Source organism: Aptenodytes forsteri, unplaced genomic scaffold (genome assembly GCF_000699145.1).
Source record: "Aptenodytes forsteri isolate BGI_AS27 unplaced genomic scaffold, ASM69914v1 Scaffold172, whole genome shotgun sequence".
NCBI lineage: Eukaryota > Metazoa > Chordata > Aves > Sphenisciformes > Spheniscidae > Aptenodytes > Aptenodytes forsteri.
Genome location: NW_008795018.1, coordinates 10,051,137 through 10,074,200, shown reverse-complemented (window position 1 = coordinate 10,074,200; position 23,064 = coordinate 10,051,137). Strand labels below are relative to the sequence as shown.

The 23,064-nt window shown below is 39.3% G+C and overlaps 1 protein-coding gene across 2 annotated transcripts in view; it reads left to right on the top strand.

Moving 5' to 3' along the window:
- Positions 1–4,874: 4,874 nt before the first annotated feature.
- Positions 4,875–23,064, top strand: part of ANKIB1 (ankyrin repeat and IBR domain containing 1) — a 66,413-nt gene continuing 48,223 nt past the window's right edge. For both annotated transcript variants that reach the window (XM_009275669.2, XM_009275668.2), the window contains exon 1: positions 4,875–5,138. In XM_009275669.2, the coding sequence (XP_009273944.1) occupies positions 4,951–5,138 (188 nt within the window). In that variant the 5' untranslated portion in view covers positions 4,875–4,950. The remainder of the gene's footprint in view (positions 5,139–23,064) is intronic.

Here is a 23,064-nt window from a genome sequence, read left to right as displayed (position 1 = left end):
GTGATGTTTTTGTAATACGGCACATTAAAAAATAGCCTAAAGATTTTAAATGCTGGGCTTATACAAACAGCAAAGCAAGACCAGTGACACTGACACTGCACACTAGCCATGCGAGCCTGGGAGCTGCTGAAACTGCTTTAGCGACCCCATGGGAGTTCTCCAGGTCCCTGAGGTTGTAGACTGGCTGGACCTTCCAGGCCCCTTCCCTGCCACCCGCTTCCCTCTTTTCAGGGGGAAGTATATGTATTACATGCCCTTCACCTTCAAAAACATGAAACGAGGGGTTGAAAGAACGAACCAAGTTTCCTTTCTGTGAATCATTGCCTGGTTCCAGCATTGGTCTTGTTAGCTTACTGTCCTCTGAGAGCACATAACGGGTTGGAAGCTCTTAATGGAAAACAACAACACAAAAAGAAGGCAGACTGGGCCCCTCTCAGCCATTTTCAGATCCAGAACTTTGTTGCATCAGTTCATATTTTGTTCTTTTTCTTCTTCAGTTGAGGTAAAGGCTTCTTTGGTGGCAGATGTAGTTGGTCTGTTAGCTGAAAGATGAACTGAAGACTGCAAATGGGCAGATCTTGAATATTTTACAGCAGGGCACTCATGAGCTATGGCAGCTTGAGAGAGGCAGCAGCTGTCACATCTTGGTTTCTTCTGGACTTCCAAACACGCTGGAAGCCAACTGTTACTGGCAGGGTACAGAGTCAGCTTCTCCCCTGTCTTTCTGTATTTCTGCTGGCATATTTAATGGCTAATTCAGAAAAGAAAACTACAGCGCGGCCCACCAGATTTCCAAAGCATAAAAAGCTAATGCCTGTTGTAGTGTTAAAGATGAAAGACCTTGTGGATACTGTATGAAAGTGAAAGGCATTAGTACAGTTTCTCGTATCATGTATTTTAAGTACAGTTTCTCGTATCATGTATTTTAAGTAGGGAATTGTTTTCTGGGTTAGTTTTGACCCTGTCACTTCTCTCCTTGCATTCTTCCAGAGGTTGGTTTCTTGCTATCACATCAAATACAAACTGTTTGCCTTCACCTGAAGGGCTTTCATGGACTATCCCCATTCTATCATCTTACATTTTATTTTGAGAATGTGATGATTATAGTTACATTAGCCATTTGCTAAATTTTCAATACCTCTATGCTAATTCTTGGTTTTGTGGGGAGTTTCACCGGTGTCTGTTCAAAGCCACATCATTACTCTGTTTCATAATCCTTCAAATTCTCCCTTTCCTTTGACTGAGAATCTTTTCATTTGGAGAGTGGTCCTGTTATGCAGACAAGTATTTCACTCTTTTTATTTCATTCACCCTTCTATATTGTGTCTGTATCATATATAACCCTTATTGTGCACATAGGCTGTAAACTTTTTTTATGGAAGCAGATGTTGCTGTTTTGTTCAGTGACTTATGCAGTACATGCTGCATATTCCTAAAATTCCCAGATGTTATGATAATGTATATAATAGTTCAAGCAGTGTGCCTATGTCTTTTATATTATTAGTTTTTAAAGACTGCTACCATCTAATATATCCATACTCCATCAAAAATAAATAAAGTTTTTTTCGGTGTGCAATGGAATTAATGAAATTTACAACTTTTGCCTTTTCTGCACTGCAGTAACTTGAGCTTTTTAGTTCTGTAGAGCCACTGTACACAGACCTTCAGTTCTCCCATGCATTTCCAGACCCCTGCCTAAATCCATTCAGATCTCCTCTTCAAAATCTTAACAGTATCACCCTGCCCCAGCTTCCCCTAAGACTGCCTGAGGGCACCATCTTATCTCCTTATACTCTGAACACCCTCTCTCATTCCCACCCAGGGATTGTTTAATGTTCCAGATTTGGGCAAGAGGCAGCATGTTCTGCAAGCTATCCATGTGCTGATTTCCAGAAATAAGTGCATGACAATTGGGGCTGTTACCTTCTAATTTCAAATGATGGAAGAAGGTTTTATGCTTTTCTTCACATTGTCCTGGTTTAGGCAGGGATAGAGTTCATTTCCTTCTTAGTAGCTGGTACAGTGCTGTGTGTTGGATTTAGGATGAGAACAATGTTGATAACACACGGAAGTTTCAGTTGTTGCTAGGTAGTGCTTACACTAGTCAAGGACTTCTCAGCTTCCCATGCTCTACCACCTGAGAAGGCTGGAGGGGCACAAGAAGCTGGGAGGGGGCACAGCCAGGACAGCTGACCCAGACTGGCCAAAGGGACATTCCATACCATGTGATGTCATGCCCAGTACATAAACTGGGGGAAAGTTGGCCACGGGGGCACTGCTCGGGGACTGGCTGGGCATCGGTCAGCGGGTGGTGAGCAATTGCACTGTGCATCACTTGCTTTGTGTATTATTATTATTATTATTATTATTATTACTACTACTACTACTACTACTACTACATTATTATTGTTAGTATTATTTTATTTCCATTATTAAACTGTTTTTATCTCAACCGACGAGTTTTTCTCACTTCTGCTCTTCCAATTCTCTCCCCCATCCCACCGGGGTGGGGAGGGGAGGAGTGAGCGAGCCGCTGTGTGGTACTCAGTTGCCAACTGAGGTTAAACTACGACACACGTTCTGGGCACTACTGGGATCTTCATTATTGATTTTCATGAAGATTCTGTGAATGTGATATCTTTCAGGCACTTGTTCTTGTCTAATTTAGTTTATAGTCTCGAGAGCTATTGGTGGTGGATAGGGATTGACAGATAATGTAACACCATAAGCGAATCTCATTAATAAACTTTACTGAAAATCATTCTTTCAAGTTATTTTTGAGATCCTAGCTGTTGAAGGTAATATGAACTGCTAGTTGATTGAAAAGTGTGTAGTGTTTTTCTTGGTTTTGTACAGTCTTTCATTAAAGCCTGAAACAACCCAATATTTAGAGTAATGCAGCTGTTTCTGCATCTGAAAACACATTAATCTACAGCACTGAGAGCTGTGACATGGTAATGTGAACATGCAGTGGCTTTCCTGAAGAATATAAATATTGTATCTGGATAGTATCTGCATGTTTGTATTTTAAAATATAGAGATGATGGAAAGATACAAAATGCTGCAGAATCCTTAGTGTGATTGAAGAATCTGGGCTTTGGTTTGTGTATATAACTAAACATACAAAGGGTGTGCATTTGCTTTTAGATGAGTGCCTACTTTTTTATTATTATGAGAAACTTTTGGCTGCTTAATGCAGTTGCTTGTTAGGTAACTGTGGTCACAGAGGAGAACATGGGCAACCTGTTTAGCATGTTAAGTCAGCTGAATCAGTAGTGTCATTGTTACCTCACACAATGACATCAAAAGGTAGGACACAACAACTCCAAAATAAGGGTTGCATCACCAAGGTTTTGTGGGAAAAGGGGATGAAAATGGAGGCCACCAAGGCCACTGCTCTCCTTCTCAAATGGCCCTGGCAGCACTGGTGAGATTACAATGAAAGTGATCTTTTCCCTCCCCTTCACGAAATGACCTCTCAGAGGAACTGTAGAGAGGAGACAGTGCAAGACTCCCGCTGGTAGGATCTCGTGCAGAATGGGATCTGAGCAAAGCTATAGCAAGACTGGGATGCAATGTGACACATAAGTTAAGTTCACAACAGTAGCTGAAAGCAGCTCGTGAGAGGACTACTCTGGGGAAACAAAAATATCTCATTGCATCTCTTCCTCAGGTTTCCCCAAATCCTTTTCACATGGAGTGCATCCGCATCCTGATTCCCTTGTTTTTTCTGCAGCTCTAGACTCCTTGGATTCCTCTGTTTCTTCTGTCTATAAGGCTGTCTGGGCACCAGTAGGTGTGCTGGAAAGCCAATGTAGAAAGAGAAGTTTTGAGATAGTCCCAACAAGTTGAATATGAGGTACTGGGCATGAAGCAGCTCCTGCCCTGCCTGATTATACGTGCCCAACATCATCAATCTCAATTTCCTAACCTGCTGTGCCTGTCATATTTGGATCCCAGTGTGTGCTTTGTGGGATGAAAGGTCTGGCATGGAGCAGTCTGGATGGGATGACTCATGCACCCTAGAAGGTTCACCGTGCTACCAGCTGCAGCCTGGTGCTGAGTCCCCTGTCTGTCCCTCTGACAGAAAGCAGTGTGGTGTGCTCTTTGTGACTGCATGACCTGATAAGCTGCTCTTGTCCCATCTCACGAACGGAGATTCTCTTGTCTGCCCTGTCTTTATGCAACTCGATCTGCTGGTCTCCTCCATCAGATAAAGGTGAGAGGCTGTGGAGCATAGCAGTTGGCAAGTACCAGTATAATGCCTGGCATTGTATGGACCCGTTCATTGTTGATCTCTAAGTGTCATTTTAAAAATGAGGTTAGGTGTTTTAAAGAGTCTGCCTGGCAGAACTGTTAAGATGGGGCCGTGGTAACTCCTGTCTTCATGTGCGTTCATCTGCTGGCACAGAAGGGTGCTGTTTACACCCACCTACACAAGTACAGGTACTTCAAGCACAGTTTTACATGATCTTGTTTAGGTAAAAGTTAAACTGACATCTGCTTTCTTGTATGCTTTTGAAGAATTTTACCTCCTTGCTTAATTCACTTCTCATTCATGGAAATTCAGTATTCATCCCTGTCTTCCAATACAGGTGGATATTGGCCATTTTTTTTCTTTTCTGTATGTTCAAAGAATATGGGTAGTGAAAATATTTGCACAGGCGGATGGCACAATTTGTCAGGGAAATAATCTGAAGAATTGGGAATTTGTGGGTGTTTACCTAGAAGGACTTCAGCAATTCAGGAGTAGGGTTTACAGGCCCTATGTGCTTCTTCATGTGCCTGCTTACAATGCTGTAGCTCTGGGTGAATTCTTCTAGGAAAGAGTGTTTTACAGAATAACTGAAATATTGTTTGTCTTTTTAGGCTGTGAAGCATGTTAGAGAACCGTACAACAAGTGGATGAAGGGGAGAGGAAAAAGTGCCATTGATAGCTAGGATAGCAACATGGGAAATACAACCACCAAATTCCGCAAAGCTCTTATAAATGGAGATGAAAACCTGGCCTGCCAAATCTATGAGAGCAACCCTCAACTAAAAGAAACTCTTGACCCAAATACTTCATATGGAGAAACGTACCAGCACAATACTCCGCTCCATTATGCTGCTAGGCATGGAATGAATCGTATACTGGGGTAAGTATGATTTGAAGTTTTGCTTGGGTGTGAATAACTGACCTAAGAAATGCAAGAGTGTCAGCTAGGTTATAAATACTTTACGTGTTTGCACATATATGTACGCATATATGTGCATGTGTATGTGTGTGTTGCAGACAGAATTTGTGACATGTTCAAGCAGTAATAGAAAACATGCAAATTAGTCTATAATCACAGACTGGTATAACAGTTTTTAATTTTATTTTTAGTATCTTTGTTTCTTCCTTGTAACATTAGTCTTGGACAGTTTTAGCTTGCTTCCTGAAGACTCCTATACCACGGTTCTTTGAAAATAGCAACTGTTCCACTGTTCTTGATGTGTTTTCCTGTCTTAAAATAATCTGTTTGTAAAGCCGTACCTAATGGATACCATACTGATTGTATCTACTTCCAGATGGCACATTATATGTTTATTTTTGTGTTATTCAGGCAGCTTTTATTTTTTATTTTGGATAATAACAGTGAACATTAATATCTTGATAATGAGTAAGTTTATTATTGACGCAGTCAACGTGTACGGCAATCCCTAATGTTAGCTACTTCCATTCTTCTGTATTTTTGTCAGTGCTCTAAGATCAATTAAAGATTAACATCTTATCCATGTCCAGGCATCGCAGGTACAAGCTGTTCTGGTCTAGTATTTCATGAAGCTAGTACTGAGTAGACATTGCTAAACCTCTTCTTCAGTAGGTAGCAAGTAAAAGAGAATTTCATAAATATCCTCTTCCTTATATTAGGAAACAGAAAGGAAATACGTACTGAACTGTATTATTGTTAATATTCTTTTCATCTCTGTGTTTATATCTACTGATGGGCCTGTGGTATTCATAAGGTTTGTTTTGTTCCTCATATGCTGTAACTTTACTGGCTATCTGGCCTCCCACCATAAATTTTTCCTCAGTGTTTTAGATTCACCTAATGGTTTTTTATACTTTATAACTTCTCATTTATCTTGATTTTTGCTAAATATTTTTCTCTTTCATGTATTCTATATTTCTATTTTTAATTGATGTTTTCATTTCATCACTGAATCTTTTTGTTTGTTTGTTTCTTAATATCCCCAAACTTTCCCCCATTTCTGATTCTTGAATTATAGGAAAAATGTAGCTAAACTTAATTTAAAATAGCATCCAGTTTTTATTTACATTTTCTGTGTGATTTTTTTTCTCTGAGATTTTCAGGTTATTTCTCTCAAGAAAATATCTCTTAAGAAAATATAGCCTCATTGAAACAACAAGGATATATGAAATTGTTTGCACATATGGAAAGAAATGGAGTCATAATTACTGACTGCTGAGCAGTCCATTAGTTAATTCATATTGCACCATTATGATGAGATCTCAAATAATTGCTTTGTGTTAAAAAAAAAAAAGGTAATTCAGAAATGACATTTTACTACTAGCTGCATGGGACCTTTAGCATCTAAGTCTCACAGGACAGCTCAGTTTTATTTTGCACACACTGCAAACAAATGATCAAAAGAATCATTCTTTTTTCTAGTTTGAGTCCAAGATTTGCAATACAATTTTTGCCAGTAAACATAATGAAGGTGCTAGTATTTGCTAGAGTCTGCTTCTGGAAACCTGGACTGTTAAAATTGTTACTGTTGCTAGGAGTAATTTGCCGAGATTTTTTTACTATTTACTTTTCTGCTGTCTTTCTAAGGGCTGTGTTCAGAACTCCTCTCTAAGACATGCTGCACAAAAATGTAGCCTTTTTATCTAAACAAAGTAGTAAGAGTGAATAAATATCAGACTTACAGTGTGTCTGTTTGAAAAGTTGATAGTAGAAAGGGCAGAAGTGATTTCCAGTTAAGCCTCTTCCTTTTGATACAGAAAGTTCTGGGTATGACAGAGATTAAATAAATGGAATATTAAAATGAATGCTTTGATTTACTGATGAAGTACAGTAGCTAAAAATAAATTAATTTTAATCTGTTTGTATCTTGAGAGAGATTTACAATTACAAGATATTCATAATACTATAATATTTTATATTTATCTCTTATTAAACATTTTAAATGTTTGGGAATCTGTAGCTACACTAACTTGTAGTTCAAACTCTAGATGTTACTTATATGTATACCATATCATTCAAATTTTCTTTTTAGGCTGATATTTATATTATTGTAGGTGGATATGAACTGACGTGTTTTACGATTCACTGTGTGAAATCTTCTCAAAATAGAGTAGTGCGATGCAGTTGTCAGTATACCTTTTGCATAACAGAATATATTGAGAGAGATATTCTGGGATGTTCAGAAATAACCTATCTGGCAATGCTATTACCAAATACTGAGGCAAAGAAACAAACTGCCTGTTACCAGATGTATGGCTGGTGGTGACTGTCCAAAGACACGGTGAAAGTACAGGCACCGAGTTGCAATGAAAGGGAGTTGGAGACACCCTGGTGTAGCGATCTCAGCAGTAAAGACATAAGAAACTGGAGAAGAGGTGAAAGGGTCATGAAGCAAAACTCCTGACCTGGACAAACTTTGTATAATCCAGCATGAAGTCTACTGGCAGAAACTTAAGCCAACAAAACTTTCTCAACGATTTTGAACTGCACAGTTGTTTTACAGCAGTTGTCTGAGTCATCTGGCTGCTGCGCCTTTCATCCAGCATTTACAGCCCAGAAACTGGATTTAGTATATAATGGAGCAATAAAAATTTGAAAATTTGCTGTTAATGTCTTTTCTCTTCACAAGATTCAGCAAGAGTATGTTAAAATGCTAGGATTGTTTCTATGATAATTTTTCATGAGTATCATAGAAAGCTTTGGTATATTAGAAATGTTGAAAGAAAAAATGGAAAATGGTTAGGCATTCAGTTAACATATCACTTTTTTAGTCTGCAGCCCTAAATAATGTTTACCTGACAGATTAGTTTGTTTTAACAGAACATTTAATGTTTAAAAACCAAAAACTGCTGGTCGCAGCTAATTAGCACAAACGAGTTTTCAGAGCACTGCTTGAAGTTGCCAGAAGTTATTACATAGTGCTCAGCAGTTCCCTGTAACAGACAGCTATCTCATTTTCTCTGTCCGGTTAGTAGGGTTATATAGTTAGGGTTTGGGTGAGGTTGTGTGATGGAGGAGGGCTCATCCCCAGGAGCACAGGGGAGCCCAGAGGCAGAGCGGCGGGGGATCCTGGTAAGCTCATCAAAGGGAGGAGCCCCCTGCTCCACTGCTGTCACAGGAGAACCGTCCACCCGTGTCCCAGCTGTGACACACATCAGGACGAGTCTACAGAAGGGGATTGTACTGGATTTATGTGGCAAGGTGTTGGTGGCAGGGGGCTGCAGGGGTAGCTTCTGTGAGGAGAGATCAGGAGGTGCCCCATGCCAGACACAACCAGCTCCAGCCAGCTCCAAAACAGCCCTACCACTGGCCAAAGCTGAGCCTATCAGTGATGCTGGTGGCACCTCCGTGATAACATATTTAAGAAAGGGTAAAAAATGCTGCGCAGCAGCTGTGAGAGAGCAGTGAAAAAAATGTGAGAGAGACAGCCCTGCAGACACCAAGGCCAGAGAAGAAGGAGGGGAGGAGGTGCTCCGGGCACTGGAGCAGAGACTCCCCTGCAGCCTGTGTGAAGACCATGGTGATGCGGGTTGTCCCACTGCAGCCCATGGAGGTCCATGGTGGAGCAGATATACACCTGCAGCCTGTGGAGGAACCCACACCACAGCAAGTGGATGTGCTCTGAAGGAGGCTGCAGCCCGTGGAGACCCCATGCTGGAGCAGGCTCCTGGCAGGAGCTGGTCTGTGGAGAGGAGCCCACACAAGAGCAGGATTTCTGGTGGGACCTATGACCCTGTGGGGGACCCACGCTGAAGCAGTCCATTCCTGAAGGACTGTACCCTGTGGAAAGGACCCATTCTGGAGTAGTTCTTGAAGAACCGCAGCCCATGGGAAAGACCCGCATTGGAGCAGTTCTGGAAGGACTGTATCCCATGGGTGGGACCCCATGCTGGAGCAGCGGAACAGCGGCAGGAGCAGCAGAGATGAAGCATTATGAACAGACCACAACCCCCATTCCCCATCTCCCTGCGCAGCTTGGTGGGGAAGGAGGTAGAAGAGTCAGGAGTGCAGTTGAGCCTGGGCAGAAGAAGAAATGGGGGAAAAGTGTTTTCAGTTTTGTTTTTCTCACTATCCTACTCTGTTATTAATTGGCAATAAATTAAATTAATTTCCCCAAGTTGAGTCTGTTTTGCTCATGACAGTAATTGGTGAGCTATCTCCTTGTCTTTATCTCAACCCACAAGTTTTTTGTCATATTTTCTCCCCCTGTCCTGTTGAGGAGCGGGAGTGAGAGAGTGGCTGGGTGGGCACCTGGCAGCCAGCCAAGGTCAACCCACCACAGAGATCAAGGTGGTTTGGGGAGGAACACGCTTCGGTCAATAGAGCAGGGGCTAAAAGGGGCCGGTTACGTGGAAATGGGTGGCTTGTCAGACCATGATGTTTGTCTGACCATGCCTGATCACCACAGTCTGTCCTATCTTCTCATTAAACTCTACTGCTAATTATTTTCCTGGGTGACGGGACTCTGCTGTGTGCATGTTTGTGTATGGAGGTCTAAGTGCCAGCAACTGAAGTGGGGACCTCATGACAGAGGGGTCCCTGAGACTGGGGTGTCAGCAGCTGGAGAGACCAGAGTGCATGTGTATGTCAGTACATATATTAATGTGTAATGGCTAGTGAATATCAAGCTGGACTAGCCAGCGAGTAGGATAAGTGGCCTGGGAGCCATGTTTCAAAGTAGTTGTTAAGTCAGCAGGTCAGCCAGGAGGCCTGTTTGAGGCAACTGGAGATGAGAGAATCCAGGGGCCAGGTACTGGTAGTGTCTAAGGCCGGTTACTGGGCATCTGCAGTACATGTGTGTGCAAGGTAGCTGGAAGGTCCAGGTCATCCAGCACCAGTTACGGGATAAACAGCATCCAAGGCCAGTTACTGAAGGGATCAACATTGTTTATATGTATATTTTTCCTACTAGCAGACCTTCATCCTGCTTGCCTAGAGAGGGTAACACAATGAGGCCGCCAGTGTTGTTTGTGGTCATGCTGACCATTCATGCTGAGTGTTTCTGTCCACATACATCTGTGTGGACCAATATGTATATATGTATTGCATATGTAAGTTTCCATGTGTGTCTCTTGGGAACGCAGCCCAGCCTCTCTACTGGCTGGATCTGGGGACATGGAGCCGCAGCAGCCTTGCCTGCTTTGGGCTACCATCTTTGCCAACCCCTAACAGTCTGGGGCCTTTTACTGAAAATAGAAAGGTACAAAGAGAAAATATATGCCTTGAAATCTCTCCAGAAAACATGAGAAGGTTACTTTCCCTTTTGGAAGGAAAGAACTGAACATTTCAAGTTTTCTGTATTGGACTATATTGTAAATACCACAGGAACAATTCGAGTGTGATTTACTCAGTGATTTTCTGCTACGGTCTCTAGACATCTGCTGGTAGTGCTTAGATTCAGAACTAATGCTGAGAGAAATTTGCCTTGGTTGTTAACAGCTCTAGTTGAGAAATGTCATCTCTGTGTTACAAAACTATATTGATGTCACTATTCAGACTGTGTTCACAACAAGCTAATAATTAGGTAGTCTCTAGTGGGTGATAGGTAAGACTTCTGGAAGTAAGAGAAAAAAATTACATTGCACTCAAAAACATCAAAATAATAATAAAAGATACGTAGCACTCAGATGGATTTTGAGAGCTTTGTACAACATACAAACCGGTCTTATTCCACCATAAACATTTATCACGATTCCCTATGAATGAAGGTCTTGACAGAAGATTCCTATTCAAGAGGATAGTTTAAATTTCATTCACTAAATGGGTGTAAAAATATTACAGAGAAAGAGCACACAGGAAATTTGTTTTCTTTAGAAAACGCAGTCTTCAGATGATCAAGCACCTCCGATGCACTCAGGCTTTTTTTGCCTAATCCTAAGGTACGTTTGAGACCATCTGACTGCTCAATTCGAAAAAACTGCTATCAGTTTGGAAAGTTTTTCACGGGTGTCTGGCTGTTGGTGAACCATTCCTGAAATACAACAAGAGAATAGGCTTTTCCAGAGGGTGGCTGAGATGGGGTGGCTGGAAATCACAAGGACACTACTTGTGGTTGAAAGGAAAAAAAACATCTTAGATAACCTGTCATTTTGCAATGTATGTTGTGGCATGACTTTCAGTGTTGTAGCTTTGCTGGGAAGCTTTTTGGATCAATGACAGGTTTTCCTCATTGTGTGCTTCATACTGTTACGTCTGAGCACTTTGTGAGTATTCAAGCCAAAAGTGGATTGTTTGTAGAAGTTGCTGCTGGTCCTGGGCTGAAAAGGGGGGAGGAGGGGAGGGTGACAGAAACATGGGGCTGTGGGGAGACAGGATGGGTCTATGGAGCTGACTCTTTTCTGGAACAGGAAAAACAAAGGTTTCCAGTTACAGAGGATTCTGGAAATTGAGGTGAATGCTGAAACTTCAAAAAAAATACCTCAACATTCTTGATGCCTGCCTATCAGTAATAATAGTAAAGGAACTCTGGCATTGAAGGCATAGCTAAACTAGCCAGAGAGAAACATTGGTAAATGTGCCCAGGATCTGGCTATAGGAAGTATTTCTTGTTTCATTGCTATAATTTGGGAAGTATTTTTCACTGCAGTAGAATGACAGAACAGTAGAATGACAGAAGATCAAAGAAGTGGTGGTTTGAATTTCAGGTCCATGTAGGCTACAGTCTTATCTAATCTAGTTTTTATGGCTGTTTAAGAGGTTCCAGTAGGGGCTGGTCTAAGCAATTGTAATCCAATCAAAGAAAGTGTATTGAGATTACCAATATGTTATATAGGATGAATTTGACAGAAAATCTGTTGACGTCAGAGGGAGCGTTGCATTGGTCACAACACATTTGGGACCGTCTCTTCCCATGTCAGGTTTTGTTGGGTTTTATTCCTTTTGCAGTCATGTTGAAAATTAGTTTTGGATGTATTGGAGGGAGATGTGTGCAGACTGTTTTTCAGAACATGATTTCTCAAGTTGAGAGGATATTAGGGAATTTTTGTGCTGCAAAAATGTATGTCAAGGAGAAGTATTAGAGAAAACCCTGTTAACTTCTTTGCAGATCTTCTGGCTTTAGAGAGGTGCTGTAGTTGATTATTTTCTGATAAGGTTGAAGCTGCTCTGAATTTCAGACAGGTCTTTTTTCTGGAGATGCAAATGAAAAAGAGGCTACTTCAGGGTACTTCACTCTGCACTGTTTTGACTGAGACAGAAGTTCTGTAAATGTTTGAACTTTGAGATCCAAATTGACCTAAATCATGCATGCTGAAATATTCAGAAAGGTGCTACAAGATATATTCTTTCTTTATCAAATTTCTGAAAATCTATTCTATGCTTTGCCAGTAAGACTGGTGTTCCCTTTTAAATTATTTTCCTAACTGTAATACCATTATAAATGTGAGCAAAAGAAAAATAAGAAGGTTAATAGCAGCTCTTTGTCTAATAAGGGCAAATGGGAAAAATGGAGTTATTAACCACAACAATGGGGTCCCAGTGTAAGGAAATTTGTATTGAATGTATGGACATTTTCATTAGGTTGTTCAAAAATCCTGGAGGAGTCTTTTTTTTCTCTTTTTGTTGTTCTTCATGGTAACTCTTTGAATGATAAAATTCGTTTGATGTTTTCCACGCAATTTTACAGCTCATTTGGGAAAAAAAATTATGAAGGTATAATAGTTGCGTATGCTTCTTTCCTAAAAGTAGTTTTTAAAAGTTTTGACTTCCGATTTTAGTGTAAAAGATATCGACCTAACTGTTTTCCCTTTCTCCCACACAACAAAAGAATTCTGTCCTGTTTTAATAACTTAAAATATTACAATATATTATAATATTTCATCTGAATAATTTATTAGAATGACATTGTCTAGATTATTCACTTTTGAACAACAAACAAGCTTCTTTTTAATTAGCAATGATTACACAGAGAAATGGAATATTAGAATATAATTTTATTTAAGTTAATTTTATTCATAAAAGTAAGTATGTCTGCATTGGAATTATTCATGCTAGACTTCCTTTATAGTCAGTGTAGACCTAGGTAATAGAGCTAGTCAGAATAATTAGTGAAGGCAACAGCACAATTCATTTTATTGTGAAGTTGACCCTAAAATATTTTATGTTTCTTCCCATTGATTATAAAGGGAATCTAAAAGAACTGGATCAGCTGTAGTTGTCTGCTTTGTAAATCTCCAGAGCTGAGAAGATGAATCTCGTCCTAGAATATGCTAAGTAGTTTAAAATCAAATAGTAAACACCTGCAAAGCTGTAAATTGAACACTTTCACAGTTTTACAATATCAGACATGAATGCTACTTGTGGGAGATACTGCTTGTGATATAGTGTTAAATGTTTCACTTTCGTGGTCTGTGGTCAACGATCAGTGCGGCGTTGATCCATCCAAGCACGAGCACTGGTGTTTATCTGAATGTTTTGTTGTCATTCTGCTCAGCTGCTGAAAAATACCTGGGTTTTGGTTCTGTAAGACCCTTTTCAGATTAGTTATTTTATATAGCTTGGTCACCTACTAAATACTTTGGAATATGAAAGATATGTTGAGTTACTGCTTCTTCTTGCTGCTAGGTTTTTCTGCACCCTTTAGAAAAGTGGGAACCTTAGGCTGCAGTGCTCTTCCCTGTACATGTTTAGACACTGTTTAAATGCTCTTACTAAAACAATCATCAATACCCCACGTTGTTCTTATTTTTCTTTCCTTGGAAATCAGATACTGCAGAATAAAATCGCTTCGTTAGTGACTGGTGAGATGAGATATATTAAGGCAGTACACTATTAAAGATTTCTTATTCTGTGTTGTCTGTTCTCCTTAGTAGAACCCTTGTGAACATTTTACCACAGGCAAAGTAAAATTATATTTGTGTTGTAGACGAGTAGAGCTTTGGTCCTCACCAGCCACAATGACTGAATCTTTATTTCAACTAATTTTGTTACCAGGTAGAGTTTGTGACTCTGTCGACTTGATGGTAACTGCTGAATCACTGTGTCAAATGGCTTAACTTCACCCTGGGGTTAGAGGCACACGTGGCTTCCTTACCAGAGAGATCTGTTGGCTCAGTAGTTAGCAGAATAATGACTGAGACACTTGCAGTTTATGATAAACAGAAGTAAATTTATCAGAAATAATTAAGTTTTATAGCTAAATGCAATATCCAGCTAAAATATTCAGTGACATTGTATATAAACCCAGTTTTCCTTTTGGCCAAAATATAGACTGTGGATGATTTGATTTTTTAAATTTGTCATTTTTTTCAATTTAAATGTGATAAAATTACTTCACTGAGACATTTAAGGAAAATACAAATTAGTGTCAATAAAGATCAAGCAACATACGGATTGAAAGGATTTTTCTGGAGGGAGGGATAGAGGAAGATGAGACAATGTCTGTAAAACATTCATAGTTTTTAAGAAATAGAAAGAATAGAAATGATGCAAAGCCTGTTGTATTTGCTGTGTAATTTCATCATTATTGCTATATAAAAAATATCAATACTAGATGTCATACACTGCTAGGTGATTTACAAGCTAATACGTAGATAATGGTCCCTGCGCAGAGATAAAAAGCTATGCGTTTAAATGGTGGAGATGAACCCATTCATTGGTAGTTTCATGCTTATTATTTCATCTGACGTTTGTTTGAAACTAATCTAAAAATAATAGTCTCACAGTCATCTGAGAAGAGAATTCAGTGTGGATAGTCTTTTTGGAAAAAACTGTGTTCAAAGGAGGGATTTGGAGAGAAGGCTGGAAGGATGACATCTAAGTTCGAGAATTGGTTCTAGCTGTAAAGAAATGTATAGAAGAAAAGGCCAGAGACAGAGATGAGAATCAAACAGATTTTGCATTATAGAAGACATTTAATCATAGAATCATTAAGGTTGGAAAAGACCTCTAAGATCATCGAGTCCAACCGTCAACCCAACACCACCATGCCCACTAAACCATGTCCCTAAGTGCCTCATCTACATGTCTTTTAAATACTTCCAGGGATGGTGACTCAACCACTTCCCTGGGCAGCCTGTTCCAATGTTTAACCACTCTTTCAGTAAAGAAATTTTTCCTCATGTCCAATCTAAACCTCCCCTGGCACAACTTGAGGCCATTTCCTCACAAAAGGAATTTCATAGTGACAAAAGCTACTGGTAAGCAGCCAGCTCCAGTGGAAGCCACTTCTAATTTGGCACTCAGTTCTTTTTCTTTTGAAATCTCACTCAGAATATTGAAATAAAAGCCAGAAGTGGCATGGCATCATGGAAACAGTATTCCTCACTGTCTATGGGAAGGCCAAGCTCAAGTCGCTCATAAATAAATACAATAGTTTTCTGGTTAAGGATAACTTAAGGATGTTGTTGATACCTTTTTGCATCAGGAATGGTTTAATTCTGTGTTTTGGTGCTGCTGTTCCTCCTAACAGGCATAGGAACCATATATAAAGCATGATTTATAATTATCTATCTATAGAAGGTCGTACTTAATCATATTAGCTGACACAAAACCACTAAACCAAAGAAACTTTTCAACCTATTTGCATCTTTTTAGTAAAGAGAATAGCAAGTTCTTCATTGATGCATATTTGTATAAGACCTTTCTTAGGTGTCTTTAGGTGATGGGCTACTACGTTAACATGAGTCAGACCAGAACTGGAACTCAGACCCAGGTGCTGACCTACCTTTAATCACTTTAATAGTCTTTTGGAAACAAGCTATTTGGGGAAACCATAGGTGAAATGACAGCAATACAGTGAAAAAGATTTTTTAGAGCCAGTTTAGGAGAGAGTGAAGACAGTGCTTGCGTTCTAGGCAGTATTTTTGTAGTGAGCATTACATTAAGTCCGTAAGTGAAACAGGCCTAGAAGAGCATATGTTGGCAGAGTCAAAGATTTCCATTTGAACCTTAGATTGCTCTAAGTAAAATACATGATTCATATGTGCCGTAGTATGGACTTGGTTCTCAAATTGGTGGTTTTCTCTGAAAATCTGCAGAAATTGTTTGAGTACTCAGGAAATGGATTTAACCCATTTTGCCAGATGTACCATACTTGATAGGAGTCATATGAATGGGAACAAATGGGAGGCATTTCTGTTCAGGAAAAATACAGAATTGGAGGCCAGAGTAGCGTACTTGTTGTAAGGGATCTTGACGTGTCTGTGAAGGCTTCAAATTTTGGAAGGAAGATTTAGCTCTTCACAGACTTCCATCAGAAGTGGAGACAGTATCACTGACAGCCTCTCAGATGCTTCCTTTGCTGTTGGCCCAAATGACCACTGGTATAACCTCGCTCCGTACTTTGGCAGGATATTACTAGTGTTTATGGGAATTCTGGTAGTGTTAGTAACAGTTCTTAGGCAAGGGGCCAACTGAATTTAAGGCTTATAAAAAGTCAGGATAATAGTCTGTGTTTTGTCTTTGATAAATGGTTAATGATCTGTCAGCAGATTCTTTATCTTAGAATAGCAATAGTCACTGTCTCCTGCCCAGGTTTTTACTGCATGCAGGAGATTCCTGGGCTGTAGGAGAAACTTAAGAATCTTAATGAAAGAGAGAAGAAACTGTAAGTACTAATAAAGAATATTCTAGCACTATATAATGAATAAAAATATTAATAATTACTTTTACTAGATGTGGCTTTCAACATCCGGTAAATAATAATACTTTTCACAAAATTATTTAAACCAGCTCATACTTCTAGACAGCTGTCAGTAATGCCTAAAAAGATTTCTTCAAGTGCTTGCTAGTACGCTGTGGTTGTTTTGTTATAGTACATTTGGGGGGAAAAGTGCTTTGAGTTAATGAAATAACCATGATTATTCAAGGTTTTAATGCATCAGTATTGACCTGCTGTGTTGGAAGCTGAATGATTCAATAATTGTATGAATTGATTCATTGCATATGAGTTTTAAATTACTGGGTAACAGGGCTTGGACCTCCTGTATGTTTTTGTAACTCATGGCTTACCCATACTTCTCTTAACTCAGAAGTCTGTGAGCTTTAGGTTTATGCCTGCATTGGAGTTCACAGTGTAACTTTTTTAATAGCGAGCTGGACTTACATGGACTATCTAACCCAAGGACCAGAGGGGATGTTGTGAAAGGGAACCCTGTGCAGATTAGTTTACCTTGTTGCTGCAGCTCACCTTTTTCTAGTACCTTACTTGTCTTGCCTAAAGCAACAGTGCAATTTGCTGTGTAGTTTATATAGTATACATAAATGTTTTACATTCAAAAATCAGTAAGTCTTTGAGCAGATTCAGACTTGCTTTGGTCTCCAGCTGTCAGAACTACCTTTATAATTTCATTTTACGCTAGTTTTTATTTTGGCTTTGTTTTTTCTATACATAAGTACATTTTCATATGTTTTTATATGCATACTTATATATACACGTGTGTATACATACATATAGCTATAAATATATAGCATTTATTTAGAGATACAAAGAGACTGTAAATATGGTGGTTTTCATGCCCCAAACATGAAAAATTTTATTAAAACCTGAAGAAATGGTTGTGTTGACGTTAATTTCCTGGAGAGAGAGAATGTGCCAGTTGTTTATTATTCAAGTTCACAGCCTTGTGATCTTGAGTCTCTTGCTGCTTTTCTGCAAATACAGATAGTAGTAGGTGTGAATGTTACAGCCCTTTCTTTTTTGACACTTTTTTCAACACTTTTTTCACGCTTTTGTCACCTCAAGTTTGCATTCTGCAAAGAGCTACAGCTTGAAGCAAAATCTGGAAACTGCAACTAGAGTAAAGTCTGGCTGCCTTGTGGTTAAGTGTTATTTCCTATAGGCAATGCATATTTTCACTCTATCAGTACATTTCTAGGCAAAGTTTAGCTTTTTATACCTCTGAAGTTGTGAGCCAAGTTGCAGGGGTCTAATAGCACTGCTCTGTGAAAGTCTTAGGCACCACATACCACTGGTAAAAATGGGGCCCTGTCGAATAATGAATTTGTGGATGTAAAATGTATTAATTTACCCTTTTTTGGACATTAGTCATCTTCTCTGAACTTTAAGTCATGGATTCAGTTGGGCTTTTCAGCGTTGGCTTGACTTCCCCTTTCACTGAAGAGCTGATCCTTTGACTTTTGGAAGAGATTAAAGAGAGAAAAAGGGGGAATACTGTGGCACTTTGAAGCCCATTTATGTGTCCAGAGTGAGGTGCTGGTTGCCTTTGGCAGCTCTGGTGTTTGTCACACCCATTTATAAGACACAGAAGCTGCGTGACAAGCAAGGAGAACAAGTAATCAAACCTAATTTTTCCCCAAGCCCAACAGTGTTTTTTACAAATGCCACAAAATTATTCTTGAAAATTTGCATATGGTTCTTACTGAAGTTTTCAACATAATTAGAGACTGTTGGACATTTTTTTAGCAGATAACTTTGACAGAAGGGCAAATGTTGAGCTTAGGTAAGGGAATAGCCTTCTAGGGAGGATTTTTGGATTTCTCTCTTGGAAAAAAAAATCTGCTGGATCTTGCTGCAGGGGTTGAAAATCTACCTTGCTGATAGACTTATTTGAGTAGGGATATTCTTTGTGCAATGAAGCAATAGTAAAACAGCACAGTGACACTTCAAAAGATTTAAATCCATCCTAGAGCTTTTCATCATTTGGTTAATACAGAAAGGTGCCTTTCTATTTGTTTAAGAACAGAGAATCTGCAAGCAGGCAGGACGTAAGCACTTCTCATTTTAGATTAGGATATACATAACTTCTTAAAACAAGAATTTTACTGTTTTTTTCCCAAGAGCTTAATTTTATGGTGGAAAAAATGTATACTAATAGTTACTCACTACTGAAGCTACCTTTTATACTATCGTTTAACCCTTTAGAGAGAAATTTTGGGTTTAAGAAGGTGTACTGGTTTGACAGCCTTCAAATCCTACTTTTATGCATAGAGTTTCAGCCTAGGGCAGAACCATCTCATCACTGAACTGTTAAGAATAAGATGAAATATCTACCTCGAGCTATGGGAGAGCATTTGTATCCATTCAGCATTTGTGTATTCTACAAAGGTTCTTCTATAAACCTACATAAGTCTTAGTAATGGAAAACTAATAGGTTACAGCATATAGTCAGTCAAATAGGGATGAAATCCCCATAGTTTGGGATTATTAAAGAGAATTTTGTCAGAGTTGTTGAGAAAAATATAGTACGGTTTTCTAAAAAATAAAGGGAGGGAGATGAATGTAGGCAGGATGATCTCTTTAATTGATACGATTCAGTTAACCTTGCTATTATGTTAGCAGAGTTTATTAATATTTTTGTGTGTAAAATATTGTTTTGTAAGAAAAAGTGTCTGATTTATGGCTTTCATGGGTCACCACAAAAACATTGTGCTATTCTGAAATCAGATGCACTGTAACCTGATTCAGGAGTGAATCACATGCTTTAAAATACCACAGCATGGAATTCCACTGATGATAAAGAGCTAAATATTGAAAACAGAAATGTACATTATAATATTATCAAGCCTAGAAGGTAATGATTAGATAGCTGAAGATACTAGAGAAACTTCATCTGGTTTGGGAGGAGACAATGAAGGTCTCCTTGCAATTCAGAAAACTCAAGTACTGGTTCAGTGTCATACAGAAACCACAGACAGTTCTTCACTGAATTTTAAAGTAACATTTTACTTTGAATTAGAGAAGTAGCAGGAATCGGTACGTTGAATATAAAGCAACTCGAAGTGGGAAGAAAAGCTGTGGTTAACAAATACCCAAAGGACTCTCCTGACATTCAAAATATGCAGGTCTAATTAGTGCAGCCATCCAGCATGTTACACAGTCTAAGTGCGAACTTTGAAATAGAGTTCAGGCACTTGATGTGAAAGACAAAGTCCACCCTCTTTGCAATACTGAATCGTTTCTGTTAGCTTCGTACTGTGAGCTTGGTGCTATGCCTTTGTGCCAGTTGAAGCCTTTAATCTCGATGCTTCCTCAGTTGTGTGTCCTCAGGGATTCCTGCTGAATGCTTCTGCGTTCAAAAAACTGGTATTTTTGCTACTGTACGGCAGTCCACTGTAGTGATTGCAGAAGGGATCTGGCCCCTTCTTTATCACCCTTTCTTCTCTACTTACTCCACAGCAAATTTGAAGGTAACAGATGTCTGCTACCTTTACAAACTTTGTGTCATAGACGTCAGGTAGAAATAGCTAGGCCTACTGACTTGAACATCAGTGTTATCTAGTTTTAAAACCTACTGAAAAAGGAGCCACAGATGAAGTCTTTTACAATCTTTAGCCGCTGCCTCTTTCTTCCCAGTGCTGTGATCTCTATTTTTTTTTTTCTTAAGGAAGATGCAAGAGTTTTGGGATGGAACATTAGGAGGCATGTGGATAGTAAATGCCATGGGTAGGGGGAGGAGGGAGTAATAAAATTAAAAAAAACAACTTTGTTTATTCTTGACTTAAGGACTCTGAATTGAAAAATGAACAACTTTTCATTTTTCTGTTCATACTGCAGTTTACAAATGCATTGAAGGCTAAGTTGGGGGTGATCTTTACTTGAAGTAAAAATATAACAAATGAAATTGTCAAAGGGGGTTAACAGAAGAAAAGATACTGGTGTACAATAAAATAGATTTTATTGCAAAAGTAGAGAAGCTCAGATTTTAGTGAGTCTCCAAAGTTACATCTCACAGAGACCAAGATGGCTTAGATTTAGCCTTGTATTTTCTATATCCAGGTTTTGCGGTGGGTACCTGCAAAACCTCATACCTAAGGCATCTAGCATTCTCATATCAAAGCCTCTATAGAATTAATCTCCTCATCCCCTGATGAGTTATCTTCCCTCCCTCCCTCCCTCCCTCCCTCCCTCCCTCTCCTTTCCCTCCTCCTGTCTCTCTGTTCTTTCCCACCTTCCTTCCCCTCCTTTCTTTCTGTCTTGAGTATCATATTATGTAAAGCTAATTCAAACAAGCAAATTCATTTTGGATAATGGATACTGGTTAGTCTTATTATTGCATGTAATTGGCTGTGAAGCATTCCTCTGAAAACAAAAAAAACCCAAGCAAACAAAATGTGCTGTCACTTTTTTGGCAACATCTTTAATCTCAAGTTTGGCATATTCATATTTCCTAACAAATGGATCTATCATATCATCTACCATGGAATGAAAGAGACATTTCTCTAAGGAACATTTTTGCTGCCAAAATAGGGCAACAAAGAGGAGACTGTTTTGTTTTTATCTTTTCCTCTGAATACTTTGTTACCCCTTATTTAAAAGAACAGTATTTTAGTAATAAGTTTCATTTTGAACTCAAACTGTTCAGAGATTTTCAGAGGGAAGAAAGGACGGAAATCCGGCTGACCAAATGGCTATCATCAAGACATCCTTCCATCACAGGACCAGATCAGCTGTGCCTAATTTTTTCTACTGAAATACTTGTCCAGTCTGTTTTCAATAATTTCCAAAAGTGAAATTCCACACCAACCCTATATAGCCTCTTCCTTTATTAATAAAATAGTTTCAGGATTATTCTTTGTCCTAAACAAAGCATGGGAGAACTGTGAGAGAGAGAAAGGCATACTGTGTAGTGCCTGGTGGGATGTATTCAGGGACAACGGAAAGGGGAGGTGGCATTTAGACTCGTAACGATAGCACAGGCAATAACTGAGGTAAATAACATTTTCTTTTGTCAATTTGGTTACCAAGTTCTTCTGCTCTCCGCTGTTCACCAAGAGCAGTATGGTCTGGGTTTGTATTTAGGCAGTGCCTGCCTTCAGGTGGCATAGTTGCCTGTTTTAAACTGAAAGTGATTGAGGGGTGAGGGCAGGGAGGGTGGAAGCTGGTCCCCTGTATTGACTTAACAAGGATTCCAGAATAACTGTTTTTTTCATACTTGCAAACTGTTCGGAGTCAGGGAACAGCCTGGAGAGGAGATGAACAGTGACTTCTGCTGGTTTTACGTGTGAGGGGGCTTATGGGAACAGTGCAAGTGTTTCTGCAGTGACTTCTTGAACGTATGTGCCATGCTTCTGATTTAGCCTGGTATTACCTCTCTGGGAACTGTCCTTCCTACCTTCACAGGGAGTTCTTTCACCATTGCTTCTCTCTGACCCCAGTCCTACAAAGAGGCGGTCTTTCTTCTCTGCCATTTCCTACCATTCACTTTCCCTTAAGAAAAAAATTACTATTTTAGTATACCTCAAAAGGCTAAAGCAAGTTTGGATTCATAGGGCTTGTATGATATGTCTCAGTTCTTCCATTTCAGAACTGGATTGTAACTTCTATAATTCCTTGCTGGCAAGAAGCAGCAGAGAGCTGTGTTGTCTCAGGAGCTGTCAGGAATCAGAGTTGTGGTTCCAGGAATCAGTCTGTTGTTTCCCTTTCATTCCTGAGCTGGTCCTTTTTGCCGGTATAGTTTATTGTCCACTTTGAACTGCCTCTAAAGCATTCAAGAGAAGACTTAAATTCTTGCCAGCCTCTGTCATCTGCATCGGTGAGGGTTTGTGTTACGTTGCACTTCCATATATTCTAGAGCGAGAAAGCAAATAGTCTTTCCTCAATGCATGTAGTGCTAGCAGGAAAAGTTATTTCATATGTTTTCAAGAAGTAGTAAGTACTGCCTTGACATCTGACTAAAGATACGGGAAAGGAGAATGAATTTTTAAGAAATTGCTCTAGCATTATCTGTTTGCAAACTACCAAATGCACTACTATTCAGAACACAGAGTAGAAAAAAGAAAGTATCTATTTCATCAATCTTGTGACTTAATAACATTTATTGCAATACAACACAGAATTCTAGAATAAACTTTGCCAACTAAAATTTATGTCATACACTGACAAAGTACTTATATATGGTACTTAATGATATTTCAGTAATTCATCCAG